The following is a 15,543-nucleotide window of genomic DNA, read 5'->3' on the forward strand; positions in this document are numbered from 1 at the left end:
ATTGATCATCATCAAGGCAGAAGATAATCAAAATACTATGCCCTATGTATATTTTTGCCTACTAGGAGTACACTGCTGACTATCACCATATTACTAGCTGTACTGATATATTTTATTTTTATGTGCATATAGTTTTATTTTTCTGTTTGGCATTTTATATACACTTGTAATATGAGGATACATTTTGTTATATAATTAAGAAAAAATTTCTACCATGTATTTAGAAGTTTCGTTTCCATCATGGCTTCTAATATTTTTGTTCGGTTTTGTTAAAATCACATGTTGACATTTTTATCTCCAATGTCTTTCAGCATTCTTTTAAATATATTAACCTCCATATTTACTAATACAGCATTATGGGTAAATTTCAAGACTATCTTGAAATTATTATTCTTTCTTCATGGAAAGTGTATATATTATTACATCTTCATTTTCTCTTAATAATATTATTTTTCATTTCTATTATCTTTTTTTATTTGTATTTTAATCACCTGGTGCTCCACACAAGCACACTCCTTAATCCCGACCACCTATATTTCACCCATCCCCCACCTGCCTCCCCTCTGGTATCCATCAGTTTGTTATCTATTGTTAAATCTGTTTCTTGGTTTGTCTCTCTTCCTTTCCTCCGCGCCTTTGTTTCTTAAATTCCGCATAACTGAAATTATATCGTGTCTTTCTCTGACTTATTTCACTTAGCATTTGTCTAGCTCTAATCATGTCATTGTAAACAGCAAGATTTCATTCTTTGTTATGGCTGAATATTCCATTTTAGGTATATATACCACATCTTTTTCCACTCATCAGTCGATGGACACTTGGGCTGCTTCCATATCTTCGCTAGTGTAAAAAATGGTGCTATACACAGTGATTTTTTTTTTTTTTTTTTTAGAGAGAGCATGAAAGTGAGTGGGGAAAGAGGGAGAAAGGGAGAGAGAACCTTAAGTAGGCTCCACACTAGGGCTCGATCTCATGATCCTGAGATCATGATATCAAGAGTCAGATGCTTAACAGACTAAGCCACCGAGGTGCCCCCATTTTTAATTTTTGGAGGCATCTCCATACTATTTTCCAGAATGGCTGCACCAGTCTGCATTGCCACCAACAGTGCACGAAGATTCCTTTTTCTCCACATTCTCACCAACATCTGTTGTTTCTTGTGTTGTTAATTTTAGCCATTCTGACAGGTGTGAAGTGATATCTTACTGTAGTTTTGATCTATATTTCCCTGGCACTGAGTAATGATGAACATATTTTCATGTTCTGCTGAAATACTAATTATTTGTTTTGTGGGTATTGAGCTTTATAAGATATAAGATACATATATAGGATTTTAACCCTTCGTGGATATGGTATTTGCAAGTATCTTCTCCCATTCCATAGGTTGTCAATACAGACTTTTTTTAAGAAAAAAGAAATCTGAATTTAAGAGAAAACTCTTTTGTTTATATTTTCTTCATTGGAGATAATTTTCTGTGCCAAATTTAATTATTTTTACTCTTAAAGAGTTTTTGAGATCTTAGAGAGCAACACAAGTTTCCACATATTATGCGTACCTAGTACTGTAAAATAACTATAACCAGTTTGTGTATAGTATACCCGACATAAAGAATATATTTAAAAACCTAACCGCATGCCTCCAGCAGTCCGTAATCTGCCACACACGCCTTCCTGAAATCAGTGCATTCTCTCTAATTCCCAGTCCCTTCCTGTCCTGGACCCACCTATTCACCAAAAAAAAAAAAAAAAAAACCCCAAAAAAAATAAAGCCCAAAAACAAAAATAAGTAGGGACTTTCTGGCTTACGAGTTTAAAAAGATTTTCTTCCACTGGAGTAGATAGGGTTTGTTGTAGGTATGAAGTTACTGTTGTCAGTGTAATTACGTATTAGAAGTATTCATGTCTTGGGGCGCCTGGGTGGCTCAGTGGGTTAAGCCGCTGCCTTCAGCTCAGGTCATGATCTCAGGGTCCTGGGATCGAGTCCCGCATCGGGCTCTCTGCTTGGCAGGGAGCCTGCTTGCTCCTCTCTCTCTGCCTGCCTCTCTGCCTACTTGTGATCTCTCTCTGTCAAATAAACAAATTAAAAAAAAAAAAAAGAAGTATTCATGTCTTCTCAGTGTTCTCTAAACAGGAACAGCTTTATTATTTTTTTTTTCTATGCTAAACACTTAGCTAAGTCCATACTTACATAAGCAGTTTTGACATCACAAGAAACTGGGGCTCTCTAAGGCAAAATGACTTGCACAAGGCTATATAAGTAATAGTTAGAAGAACCTAGATCAGTGTGGCCAGGGAGAGATTGTGTGAGCTACCTGGGGTATGGGGATGAATACAATCAAAACATAGGAAATAACAGGTGTCAGCGAGGATGTGGAGAAAAAGGAAACCTCCCTCTTGCACTGTTGGTAGGAATGCAAACTGGTACAGCAATTCTGGAAAACAGTATGAAGATTCCTAAAAAGTTAAAAATAGAATTACTCTCATGGGGCACCTGGGTGGCTCAGGGGGTTAAGCCTCTGCCTTCAGCTCAAGTCATGATCTCAGGGTTCTGGGATCGAGCCCCGCAGTGGGCTCTCTGCTCAGCCAGGAGCCTGCTTCCCCCTCTCCTTGCCTCTCTGACTACTTGTGATCTCTGTCTGTCAAATAAATAAATAAAAACTTAAAAAAAAAATAGAATTGCCCTCTGATCCAGCAACGTCACTATTGGGTATTTACGCCCAAAACAGAAAAACACTATTTCAAATGAATACAAGCACCCCTATGTTTATAGCAGCATTCTTTACAATAGCCAAGATATGGAAGCAGCCCAAGTGTCCATTGACTGATGAGTGGATAAAGAAGATGTGGTATACACACACACACACACACACACACACACACAGGCGTGCATGCGCACACACACACACACACACACACACATCCCAGAATATTATTTTGTCATGAAAAGAATAAAACTCTGCCATTTACAACGACATGGACAGAGCTAGAAAGTATATGCTAAGTGAAGTAAGTCAGAGAAAGACAAATATCATATGATTTCACTCATATGTGGGATTTAAGAAACAAATGTGCAAAGGAAAAAGAAAGAGACAAACCAAGAAACAGACTGGTAACTACAGAGAACCAACTGATAGTTACCAGGGGGGAGGGTGGGGTACCAGTGGGGGGGATGGGTGAAATAGGTGGTGGGGATTAAGAAGGGCACTTATGAACTTGTGATGAGCACTGGGTGATGTATGAAATTGTTGAATCACTATACTGTACAACTGAAACTAATATAACACTGTATGTTAACTGAAATTGAAAGAAAAGCTTAAAAAAATCTGTATTATGTCTGAAAACACGTTTCACAATGAAATCCAAAAGGCTTAGGCATTAAATATAAAAAACTAAACCAGAACTTTTCACTTCATATTTTGTAAAACTAAAAGCTTTAAAAATATACTTTCAAAAATTATAAAATGGTCTTATAAATAATAACTGGATTTCAAACTGTATTCAGTCTTTCAATTTTTGTTTTTAATTAATGGAAAAAGATAATTGGTAACTATAGTTAATGAATAAAATCGGTAAATTCAGCTACTATTTTCCTTTCTAAAATTTAAGTTTTTTAAATAAAAGAAACTTGGTACCCCACATAAGCATTTCATACAGGACAGGAGTTCCATAACTATTTGTTAAATGAAGCGTAACTTTATAAAATAATATGCATTATAAATCTAATCACATACAAATAATGAATTAGAAAGATGTCTAATTCTTAGCCTTCTGAAACCTCTGAAACACTCATACACTTTGCTTTATAGTCAGGGATTTGTTTATGGCAGCCTAAGAATGGATAATACAAATCCCTACCATTTTAGGCCTATAATACAAATCCCTACCATTTAGGCCTATAATTCAAATGATTAGGGCAAAAGCAATGGCAGAATATCTAAAGAAATTGGACTTCAAACTAACCAATAATTTACATAAGAAAAATGACAAATTGAGAATATATGATGACAGCATTTACTTAGTATTTTACCTACAAAAAGAAGGATCACAATTGCCTGTAACCATTTATGGGAATGCTAAAATGTTAAAGTAGGGAAAGTAAAGCAGACAGAGGACCTTAGTATTATTTTATCTAGAGAATATGTGGCATTAGTGCCTTGCACATCTAGTAATGACTACACATTAAAAAAATTTTAGTTATATATATTCTATATATTATCAGTGGACTTTTCCAACATCAAAAATGTCAAGTCCTATTGGGTAGGGTATGTGCTGTGAAGTGTGTAAATCTGGCAATTCACAGACCTGTACCCCTGGGGATAAAAACACATTATGTTTATAAAAAAAATTTTTTTAAATGTCAAGTCCTTTTTCCTAGACTGTGCAAAAGACATCTTCTCCTCCTCTTCCCAAGGAAATGGGCCTTGTCTGTGAAGACAATCCTAACAGTGTGGAGGTGGCCCTTGCAGCTGGCATGCAGGTGGCCAAGGTTCCATATGGAAATGTGCACCAACACTTGACATCAAAGGCCACTCTGGTACTGGATTCCCTGCTGGACTACCAGCCCAAGTTTTCGGTTTGCCGCCCTACAAGTGAACAGCCCGCCACACTTCTCTGGGAGTCCTGGCCACTACACCCACTCTGATGACCCATGCTACCCAGAAAAATTGCCATGTAAGTAGTACTTCCAGCTGATGAGGTTGGCCTTCTCATCCCATGTGGGCTTGGCCCACTCTGGCTACTGATGACAAATCACGACACAGGTAAGAAAGAGCAAAGCAGAAACAGTCCAGAACAGAGATCAAAATACTCATTTGCATAATCATAAACAATATGTGAATGATCATACAATGCCTTTATATTTGAATAATCATGCAAGAGTCATATACAGCAAATATATATACATACATAAACATGGCTGTATATGAGTACTTGTACATGTACACATATATATGTGTGTATTTGTACATGCACATATACATGCAAAATATATCCTTTTCCAAGACAAAGTGAAATTAAATTTGTGTTCTTTTCTTTTTTAGTTTTTCTAAACCCTGGCTGTAAAAGGTAAAATGTGTGTAGGTGTGGGTGTGTGTTTGTGTGTATGCTTATGTATATGTATATGCTTACATGTGTATGAATATATATGTCATAATCATATATTTCCTACACTACTTCACTTGCTTAAGTGTTGGTCTTAATGTGCCATAGCAACTGAGAGAAAAGATGGTAACTGTATTTGGCTTGCAATCTGAGTAGAAAAGCCAAGTCATGGATATACCCCTGAGAAATCATGGATATACCCCTGAGAAATCATCTTCTTTCTAAGCAAAATTCAGTATTTCTGTGGCCTCAAAATCTCTCTGTGGACCTCTACTCAAAAGCAAATTTGGAGTCATACCATATTTTCAGTGTGAGGAAAATGTAGCTTGAAATCTTACATCTAGGTGAATGTCCACATTTGAGGATGTTTTCTACCTCAAAAAAAAAAAAAATCCTCCTCCTCTAAAAACATTTATTTTCCTAATACAGTCTTTGACACAAATATAATTTGAATTCAGAATGCACACTCGCCATAAAGTCTTAGGGGCAAGACTATCTACTGCCATAAAGTCTTATGGTCAAAATCTAAAACAGTTTATAAATATCAGTACAATTTATGTGTTAACCTTTCTTCCTATCCTGAAATGGTAGCTAAATTAGGGTTTAACCACAGAGGACAAGAGCTAAGCAACTAAAAGTATCCGATGATACTGCCCAATAAAGGACAGGCATTCCTTGTCATGAGCATAAAGATCGCCCAGTTCTGTAAGGCTACATCTACTGGTTCAAACACAATCCTTTTGTGTGGAATTGAAGGAGCATATTCTTATGAAACCCAATTAGCAAAAAATAAATAATCTGTCCAAAGCAATTTAGTCTTTCACCTGGTTGAGACTAGAGATTCAACTAGATTCAGACTCTAGTCTCAATCTAGTTTGACTGCTCTGTATTGATGAAAACACTGATTATCTTATCTGAAGGAATATACATTGTCTTTTGGCAATCAGACTTCATGTTTCCAGAATGCTATAGCAAACCATGCACTCTTAGGTCAAGACTAGGTTTTAATCCTTTTTGGATCCTCAGCACATAGCTCAGAGCCTAGGATATGGCAGGTGTTCAGTAACTGCTTGCCAAATAAAATTCTACCTGAACAGCTTCATCACGTGCTTGTTTTTCCTCCTGTCTTCGCTGACGTTCTTCCTGTAACTCATTAAGCCTCTGTTCATATTCCTTCAATTTTGATAAGACATCATGGCGCTTATTCTGGGCTTCAAGGGTATTTATGAAGGCAATTTCATTTACCTTCGATAAAAACAAAGAAAGTGAGTATTAAATCAAGTTAATTCTAAGACACAACACCACAAAAATAAAAAACCTAACAGCAGTCTTTGATAGTAATATAAACTACTAATAAGGCATAAAACAAAACAGCTTTTTTCTTTTAATATTTGCCTCAAAAATGGATAGTAATCCAGTGTATGTAAGAAACCCAAAGGCATAAGAATTGATTTAGAATAAATATTTTAGTGGCAGGTCTTAAGCTAAGAAACAAATCAAGATTCTTAAAAAAAACATAAATTTCTACTTAATTAATTACAATTTGCAATTACATAAATTATATTAAGATTTAAATAGGTACATACATGTTATTCTAATGAACTTGGTAAAACAAACTTAAAATAAGCAATACATAATTTTTCTTCAACATACAGCAAATAAGTGACAATTTGTCAGGTAGTAAAATATCTATGACATCCTCAACTTCACATATGTTGATACTTACTAGCCAAGTTTTGCTAGAAAGCATAGTTTTTATGAGTAAAGTTTAGCGAAAGATAAAGCTGGAAAAAGTTAGTTGGGATCAAATTTCTCATTTTTGAAAGCCAGAGTGAAGGCATACTACAGTGAAATGGTAGACTGACTCTGACAGAAGTACAGACTCCAGGAATCCATGCTGGTAGAATAAAACCTATCATGAGACATGTTAAAAATCTCAGACAAAACAGTTTGAATATGTCTAAAAACGATTTCCCAATCCCTTTGCCACGTGGCCACTTTTTAAAGTAGGATAATAACATAACCATCTTTCAAACTGTACTGAAAGTATAAGACAAACAGCTGTACTCAAGGAAAAGGAATCATACTACATCAGGGCTCACATGTTAAGCATAATCAAGATCAAAGAAATAGGAATGGGACTTAATGCTAGAGACAAAATAAATAAGTAAACTAAAGTTAGAGGGAAGAGTGTGCAAAAGTTGGGTAAAAGTTTCAAACTGTGATGTTGGTCAAAGGGTACAAAGTTTCAATCATGCAAGATGAGTAAGTGTTAGAGATGTACAGCATGGTGATGACATTTAAAAAATACTTGAAATTAGCTAAGAAGATAGATCTTCAATTTTCTCAGCATATATGCAAACACATAAATGGTAATTAAGTAGAGGTGACAGATACGTTAATTAGCTAGGCTGTGATCATTCCACAATGTATATGTATACTAAACATCATGCTGTAAACCTTAATATATATAATTTCAATATGTCAATGATGTCTCAATAAAGCTATAAATAAGTAAACAGAACAGAAGTTAACAGAAAAATTAAAAACCCAGTCTAGAAGAAAACATAACCCAAGGAAAACCAGAAAACTCCCTCGGCAAACTATTTAATATAAAAGGAGTTAAAAAAAAAACCCTGAATTTAAAGGTGCAAACAACTGGTAAGAGAACAAAACAATAAAAGATTAGAAAGCTAAGGAAACAAAGTTAGGACAAAATTAACTCTATCACTGAATTAGAAAAAGCATGGAGCAAATAAAAATGACAAAAAATGATATCACTAAATAGAGGCAAGTCTTAATGTTAACATTAACATTATGTAATGCTAACATAGCATTAACAATGTTAATGCAGAACTTAAAATGAAAATTTATGTATAAGTAATAAGCTCTGAATATAATGAACAGGCCAAGATCGCCAAATACAAGGATGAATAATATCTATAGTTAAGAAAGACAAGGGGCACCTGGGTGGTTCAGTCAGTTAAGCACTTGACTCTTGGTTTAGAGCTCAGGTCATGATCTCAGGGTCCTGGGATTAAGCCCTGCCTCCAGTTCCAGGTTCTGCACACAACATGGAGCCTGCTTGTCCCTCTCCACAGCCCCCTGCTCTTCCCTCCACTCAGGTGCACTCTCTCATAAAAAAGTAAGTAAAATCTTTGAAAACAAAAAAGACAAAAGAAAATATTCCAACATATAATATGGAAAACTTTCTATGGGGGGAAAAAAGAAACAAACTGAAAATTGAAAGAGCACATGTTATTTCATGAAAAAATGTTCAATACCAAGAATATCCTTATTAAATCTTATTAAATAATAAAATGCTAAGGAAGAAGAAGAAATTTAAGCTTCCAACCAGTAAATGCAAATCACCTACAAGAAGGAGAGGAGGAAAACTCAGTATAGCCTCAGGTTCTCCCCAGAAGTAGTTAATGCTAGAAGAAAATAGTCTACAAAATTTTGAAGGAAAAACATTATGAACCATGAACCTAATCTCTAGCAAAAATGTATTCAGAAGAAATCCCTCAGCCTTAGATATGGAAGAACTCAAGGAATAGAGAATATATAAGTTCTTCCTGAAAAAATCACTTGTTAATAAAATCCACCCAACCAGAGACAAGTCAAAACAAACAACTCATAAATGGAGAATGAGTGAAGCTGTAAGTCCATTTATATACAGAAGGAAAACTACATTAAGGAATTTATAATTTCAGAAGTATAAACGTTATCTATCTTAACAATGTAAAAACAATAAAACTATGAAAAATTATTGGGAGGAGATTAGGACAAAAGAAAGAAATGGTAGTGCTCGTTTCCTCAAAACTTTATACAATGAAATAGAGTGTAGTAAATATAAGTATTCCAAACTCTGAATTTTTCATAATTTTCATAATCTTAAAAGAAATTATTAAAAACAATGCCTTTTGTGAGAAAGAAACATTTATTATAAATCAAAAATTGCCTCAATTTTACTGCCATTTTATTTCCATCTAAAATGGAAATAAAATCAAGTTTAATACTTCTTATTCATAAGTACCATTTATAGTATAATTCTATTTTTTTAAAGTTACATATTCATGCCATGTGAACATTATTCTAGAGAGATGTCTGGACATCTCTCTATTTGCCATTATTTGCCATTAGGTATTTCTTTGGTGGCTAGTTCTGAGGTGGAATTTTGAGTTGCTCTTGCTATATTGCTTCAGTTCTTTAAAATGAAATCAAACTATTTCTATAATAATTATGGCTACTACTCTTAATATAAAATAATATTAAAGAAAGCTAAAGAAATGCATTTATACTAAGACTTGAAGATAAACGAAAGTCTCTGAAAGTTTTTGAGCTAAGAAGTAATACAATAATATCTTGCAGAAAGATTAATTTAAAGGGAAAAGGGAAAAAAAGGCAAGCATACCAACTACAAATATTTAGGAGGGAGATTAAAAAAAAAAAAAAACCTGGTGGCAGTTATCATAAAAACACATGAGAGACTAAAGGACTGTAAAATTTGCAGCTCAGTATATATATGGGAAATGGAGGAAGAAGTCGAAAAGATCAGCTTATCTTTTTGCTATATATAAAAGAATTACTCAAAACAACAACAACAATGAATCAAAGTAAATGATCAGAACTTTGCCAAGTCTAAGTTAATGGGAAATTAGTGATACCATTATCTGAAATACATATTTCAGGAGAAGCAGATAGTGCAGAAGACAGAAGCAGTGAGCTGATGAGTTCCACTGAATAAAACCATCAAGAAATAGATAACTGAATCCAAACATCAGTTGTGGCCACAAAACAAGTCTCAACAAATTCCAAAAGACTGAAGTTATGCCATGCATCTTTTCCAACCACAACACCATGAAATTAGAAATCAAACATGAGAAAAAATTCTGGAAAGAACAAAAATATGGAGATTAAATAACATGCTACTAAACAATGAATGAATAACATGCTACTAAACCAAGAAATCAAAGAGAAAATTTAAAAATACCTGGAGATAAGTGAAACATAACAGTCCAAAATCTTTGTGATGCAGCAAATGGTCTTCTAAGAGGGAAGTTTACAACAAGATAGGCCTACCTCAAGTAGCAAGAAAAAGCTCAAATAAACAATCTAAACTTATACTGAAAAGAGCTAGAAAAAGAACAACAAACAAAATAAACAGAACAGTACAAGGAAAGAAACAATAAGGATTACAAACAGAAATAAATTAAATAGAAACTAAGAAAACCATAGAAGAGATCAGTGAAACCAGATTGTTTGAAAAGATCATCAAAATTGATAAACCTTTAGATAGACACATTAAAAAAAATTTTTTTTCAAACAAAATCAGAAACAAAAAATCAGACACAAAAGAAATACAAAGGATTTTAAGAATATGCCATGAAAAATTATATGCGAAAAAATGGACAACATAGAAAAAATGGATAAATTCCTAGAAACCTATAATCTACTAAAACAGAATCAGTAAGAAATATAAAATTTGAAAAGACCGATCACCAGCAATGAAATTTAAACATTTAAAGAAGTGTTAATACCTATACTTCTCAAGCTATTAAAAAAAAAGAAGAAAAAGAAGAAGAGGAGGAAGAGGAGGAGGAGGAGTAAGAAAAGCTTCCAAATCCATTCTGTGAGGCCAATATTATCCTGATACCAAAACTGGATAAAGACACTACAAAAAAAAGAGACCTACAAGTCAGAATCTCAGATGAACACACAAGCAAAAATCCTCAACAAAATATCAGTGAATCCAACAATACACTAAAAAATCATTCTCCATGATCAAATGGGATTTATTCCTGGGATGCAAGGGTAATTCAATATGCACAAATCAATCAACTCGACACACCTCTCAACAAGAAAAAGGATGAAAATCATATAATCATTTCAACAGATGAAAGAAAGCGTCTGATAAAGTACAACATCCACTTATGGTAAAAACTCTAAACACAGTAGTAGGTTTATGGGGAATACACCTTAACATAATAATGGTTATCTATGAAAAATCCACAGCTAACACCACACTCAATGGTGAAAAGCTGAGAGCTTTCCCCCTTAGATCAGGAACAAGACAAGGATGTCCTTTCTCACTGCTTTCATTCTGGAAGTCCTAGCCACAGCAATCAGACAAGAAAAAGAAATTGGTAAGGAAGAAGTAAAACATCCCCTACTTGTAGATAATATAATACTATATATAGAAAGCCCTAAATGCTTCACAAAAAAACTACTAGAACTGATAAATGAATTCTGTAAGGTCACAAGATACAAAATCAATATATAGAAATCTGTTGCTTTCTATACACTAATAATAAAGTAGCAGAAGGAGAAATTAAGAAAATAATCCCATTTATAACTGCACCAAAAATAATAAAATATCTGGGAAAAGACTTAGCCAAAAAGGTCAAAGATCTTCTGAAAACTATACAACATTGATAAGGAAACCAAAGATGACACAAACAAATGGAAAGATATTCATGCTTATGGATTGGGAGAAGAAATATTGTTAAAACATCCATACAACCCATTAATGCAATCCCTATCAAATCACCAACAGCATTTTTTCACACAATTAGAATAAATAACCCTAAAATTTGTGTGGAACCATGTAAGACCACAAATAGCCAAAGCAATTTTGAAAAAGAACAACTGGAGGTATTGCAAACTCATATTTCAAGATATAATATTAAACTGTAGAAATCAAAACAGTATGGTACAGACACAAAAACAGACATACAGATCAAGGGAACACAAGAGAAGAGCCCAGAAATACACCCATGATTATACAATCAATTAATTTTTGACAAAGGAGGCAAAAATATACATTGGAAAAAGACAGTCTCTTCAACAAACGGTGCTAGGAAAACTGGACAGCTACATGCTAAAGAATGAAACTGGAGCACTTTCTTATGTCATACACAAAAATAAACTCATAATGGATTAAAGATCTAAATATGAGACATGAAATCATAAAAATTTTCAAGGAGGAAAATAAAGCAGCATTTTCTCAAACATCAGCTGAAGTAACATTTTTCTAGGTATGTCTTCTGAGGCAAGGGAAACAAAAGCAAAAATAAACTACTGGGAATACATCAAATTTAAAAGATCCTCAAAGCACCCTGAAACTAATACACTATATGTTAACTACAGTGAATTTTAATTTAAAAAAAATTTTTAAATAAAAATAAAGCTTCTCAAAGCAATCCACACATTTAATGCAACCCCGATCATAATAGCACTATCATTTTTCACAGAGCTAGAACAAACAATCCTAAAATTTGTATGGAACCACAAAAGACCCCAAATAGCCAAAGGAATCTTGAAAAGGAAATGCAAAAAATTGTGATGCAAAGCATCACAATTCCAGACTTCAAGCTATATGACAAAGCTGTAGGTGATCAAGGCAGTATGATACTGGCACAAAAACAGACACATAGATTAAAGAATGGAAAATCCAGAAATGAACAAATACGTGGTCAATTAATCTGGACAAAGCAGGAAAGAATATCCAGTGGAAAAAAGAGACAGCCTCTTCAACACATGGTGTTGGGAAAACTGGACAGCAACATGCAAAAGAATGAAACTGGAACACACTCTTATACCATACACAAACACAAATTTAAATGGATTAAAGACCTAAATGTGAGACCATAAGAATCTTAGTGATGATTACATGCAGTAACTTCTTTGACGGGGGCCATAGCACCTTCTTACTAGCTATGCCTCCTCAGGTAAGGGAAACAAAAGCAAAAATAGACCATTAGGACTTCATCAAAATAGAAAGTTTCTGCACAGTGAAGGAAATATTCAGCAAAACTAAAAGGCAACCTAAGGAATGGGAGAAGATATTTGCAAACAACATATCTGATAAAGGGTTAGTATCCAAAATATATAAGAAACTTATAAAACACAACACCCAAAAATGAGTGATTCAATTTAAAAATGGGCAGAAGGAGGAGTCAAGATGGTGAAGTAGCAGGCTGAGACGACATCAAGAAGCAGGAGATCAGCTAGAGACCTTATCTAACCATTGCAAACACCTACAATCCAATGGGAAATCGAAGAGAAGAAGAGCAACAATTCTAGAAACAGAAAATCGATCACTTTCTGAAATGTAGGACCTGCGGAGAAGTGAATCCAAAGTGACAGGAAGATAGACCACGGCGGGAGGGGTCGGCTACCGGCAAGCGGCAGAGCAATGGAGCACAAAATGAGGATATTTAAAAGTCTGCTCCACGGAGGGACATCGCTCCAGAGGCTAAACGGCGGGGGGAGCCCATGCAGGGTCAGCATAACCCCACATCCCACGTGGTCACAGAAGGACCAGGGGTGTCTGAGTGTCGCAGAGCTTGCAGGTATTAGAGTGGGGAAGCCGGCTACAGTGACAAAGACCAGGAGTGAGCTCTCAGCTTGGGGTTACCTTGAACCAGTCGCAGGCTGGGTGAGCTTGGAGCACGGCCAGAGGCCACGGAGACAGAAGGGCCCAGGCACTTTTCTCCAAGTGCGACCGATTGCGCGCTTTCCTACAAGTGCGACCAGAGTCCCGGGAGACGGCGGCGGTTGGGAGCTTTTCTCTGAGGGTGCACTGAGGAGCGGGACCCTGAGCTCTCGGCTCCTCTGGGCAGGAGACTGGGAGCCCGCCATTTTCATTCCCATCCTCCAGAACTCTAAGGAAAGCGGTCAGGGAACAAAAGCTCCCAAAAGCAAACCGGAGCAGATTACTTAGCCTGGCCCCTGGTAAGGGCGGTGCAATTCCCCCTGGAGCAAAGACACTTGGGAATCACTATAACAGGCCCAGAAGATCAACAAGAAACCCAGGTAAGACCAACTTCACTCACCAAGGAGAACAGTGGAATTCCGGAGGAGGAGAAAACAAATCTTATCTGGACAAAATGACAAGGCAGAAAAACTCACCACAGAAAAAAAAACAAGAGCCAGTACCAAAGGCTGGGGACCTTATCAATACAGACATTGGTAATATGACAGATCTAGAGTTCAGAATGATGATTCTCAAGGTTCTAGCCAGGCTTGAAAAAGGCATGGAAGATATTAGAGAAACCCTCTTGGGAGATATAAAAGCCCTTACTGGAGAAATAAAAAAACTAAAATCTAACCAAGTTGAAATCAAAAAAGCTATTAATGAGGTGCAATAAAAAATGGAGGCTCTTACTGCTGGGATAAATGAGGCAGAAGAAAGAATTAGTGACAGAGAATAAAGAAGCTGAGCAAAAGAGAGACAAACAAATACTGGACCATGAGGAGAGAATTTGAGAGATAAGTAACACCATAAGATGACACAATATTAGAATAAATGGGATTCCAGAAAAAGAAGAAAGAGAAAGGGGGGCAGAAGGTATATTAGAGAGAATTATTGTAGAGAATTTCCCTAATATGGCAAAGGGAACAAACATCAAAATCCAGGAGATGCTAAGAACGCCCCTCAACATCAATAAAAATAAAAAAAATTTTTTTTAATTAAAAAAAAATCAATAAAAATAGGTCCACACTTTGTCACCTGATAGTAAAATCTACAAGTCTTAGCGACAAAGAGAAAATCCTGAAAGCAGCCCGGGAAAAGAAGTCTGTAACATACAATGGTAAAAACATTAGATTGGCAGAAGACTTATCCACAGAGACCTGGCAGGCCAGAAAGAACTGGCATGATATATTCAGAGCACTAAACGAGAAAAACATGTAGCCAAGAATACTATATCCAGCTAGGCTATCATTGAAAATAGGAGGAGAGATAAAAAGCTTCCAGGACAAACAAAAACTGAAAGAATTTGTAAACACCAAACCAGCTCTACAGGAAATATTGAAAGGGGACCTCTAAGCAAAGAGAGACCCTAAAAGTAGTAGATCAGAAAAAAACAGAGACAATATACAATTACATTTACCTTACAGGCAATACAATGGCACTAAATTCATATCTCTCAATAGTTACCATGAATGTTAATGGGCTAAATGCCCCAATCAAAAGACACAGGGTATCAGAATGGATTAAAAAAAACAAAACCCATCAATATGCTGCCTACAAGAAACTCATTTCAGACCTGAAGACACCTCCAGATTTAAAGTGAGGGGGTGGAAAACAATGTACCATGCTAATGGACATCAGAAGAAAGCTATGGTGGCAATCCTTAGATCAATTAGATTTTAAGCCAAAGACTATAATAAGAGATCCGGAAGGAAACTATATCATACTCAAAGGTTCTGTCCAACAAGAAGACCTAACAATTTTAAATATCTATGCCCCTAACCACCTCACACCAGTCAGAATGGCTAAAATCAACAAGTCAGGAAATGACAGATGCTGGCGAGGATGCGGAGAAAGGGAAACCCTCCTACACTGTTGGTGGGAATGCAAGCTGGTGCAGCCACTCTGGAAAACAGCATGGAGGTTCCTCAAAATGTTGAAAATAGAACTGCCCTATGACCCAGTCA

General features: G+C 35.6%; 1 protein-coding gene across 1 annotated transcript in view; it reads right to left on the minus strand.

The window, feature by feature from the left end:
* SCAPER (S-phase cyclin A associated protein in the ER) overlaps positions 1-15,543 on the minus strand; it is a 519,522-nt gene that overhangs the window by 340,212 nt on the left and 163,767 nt on the right. Inside the window, exon 16 of the mRNA XM_059372064.1 lies at positions 6,190-6,345. Within this exon, the coding sequence (XP_059228047.1) occupies positions 6,190-6,345 (156 nt within the window). The remainder of the gene's footprint in view (positions 1-6,189; positions 6,346-15,543) is intronic.

Source organism: Mustela nigripes, chromosome 13 (assembly GCF_022355385.1).
Source record: "Mustela nigripes isolate SB6536 chromosome 13, MUSNIG.SB6536, whole genome shotgun sequence".
Classification (NCBI taxonomy): Eukaryota; Metazoa; Chordata; class Mammalia; order Carnivora; family Mustelidae; genus Mustela; species Mustela nigripes.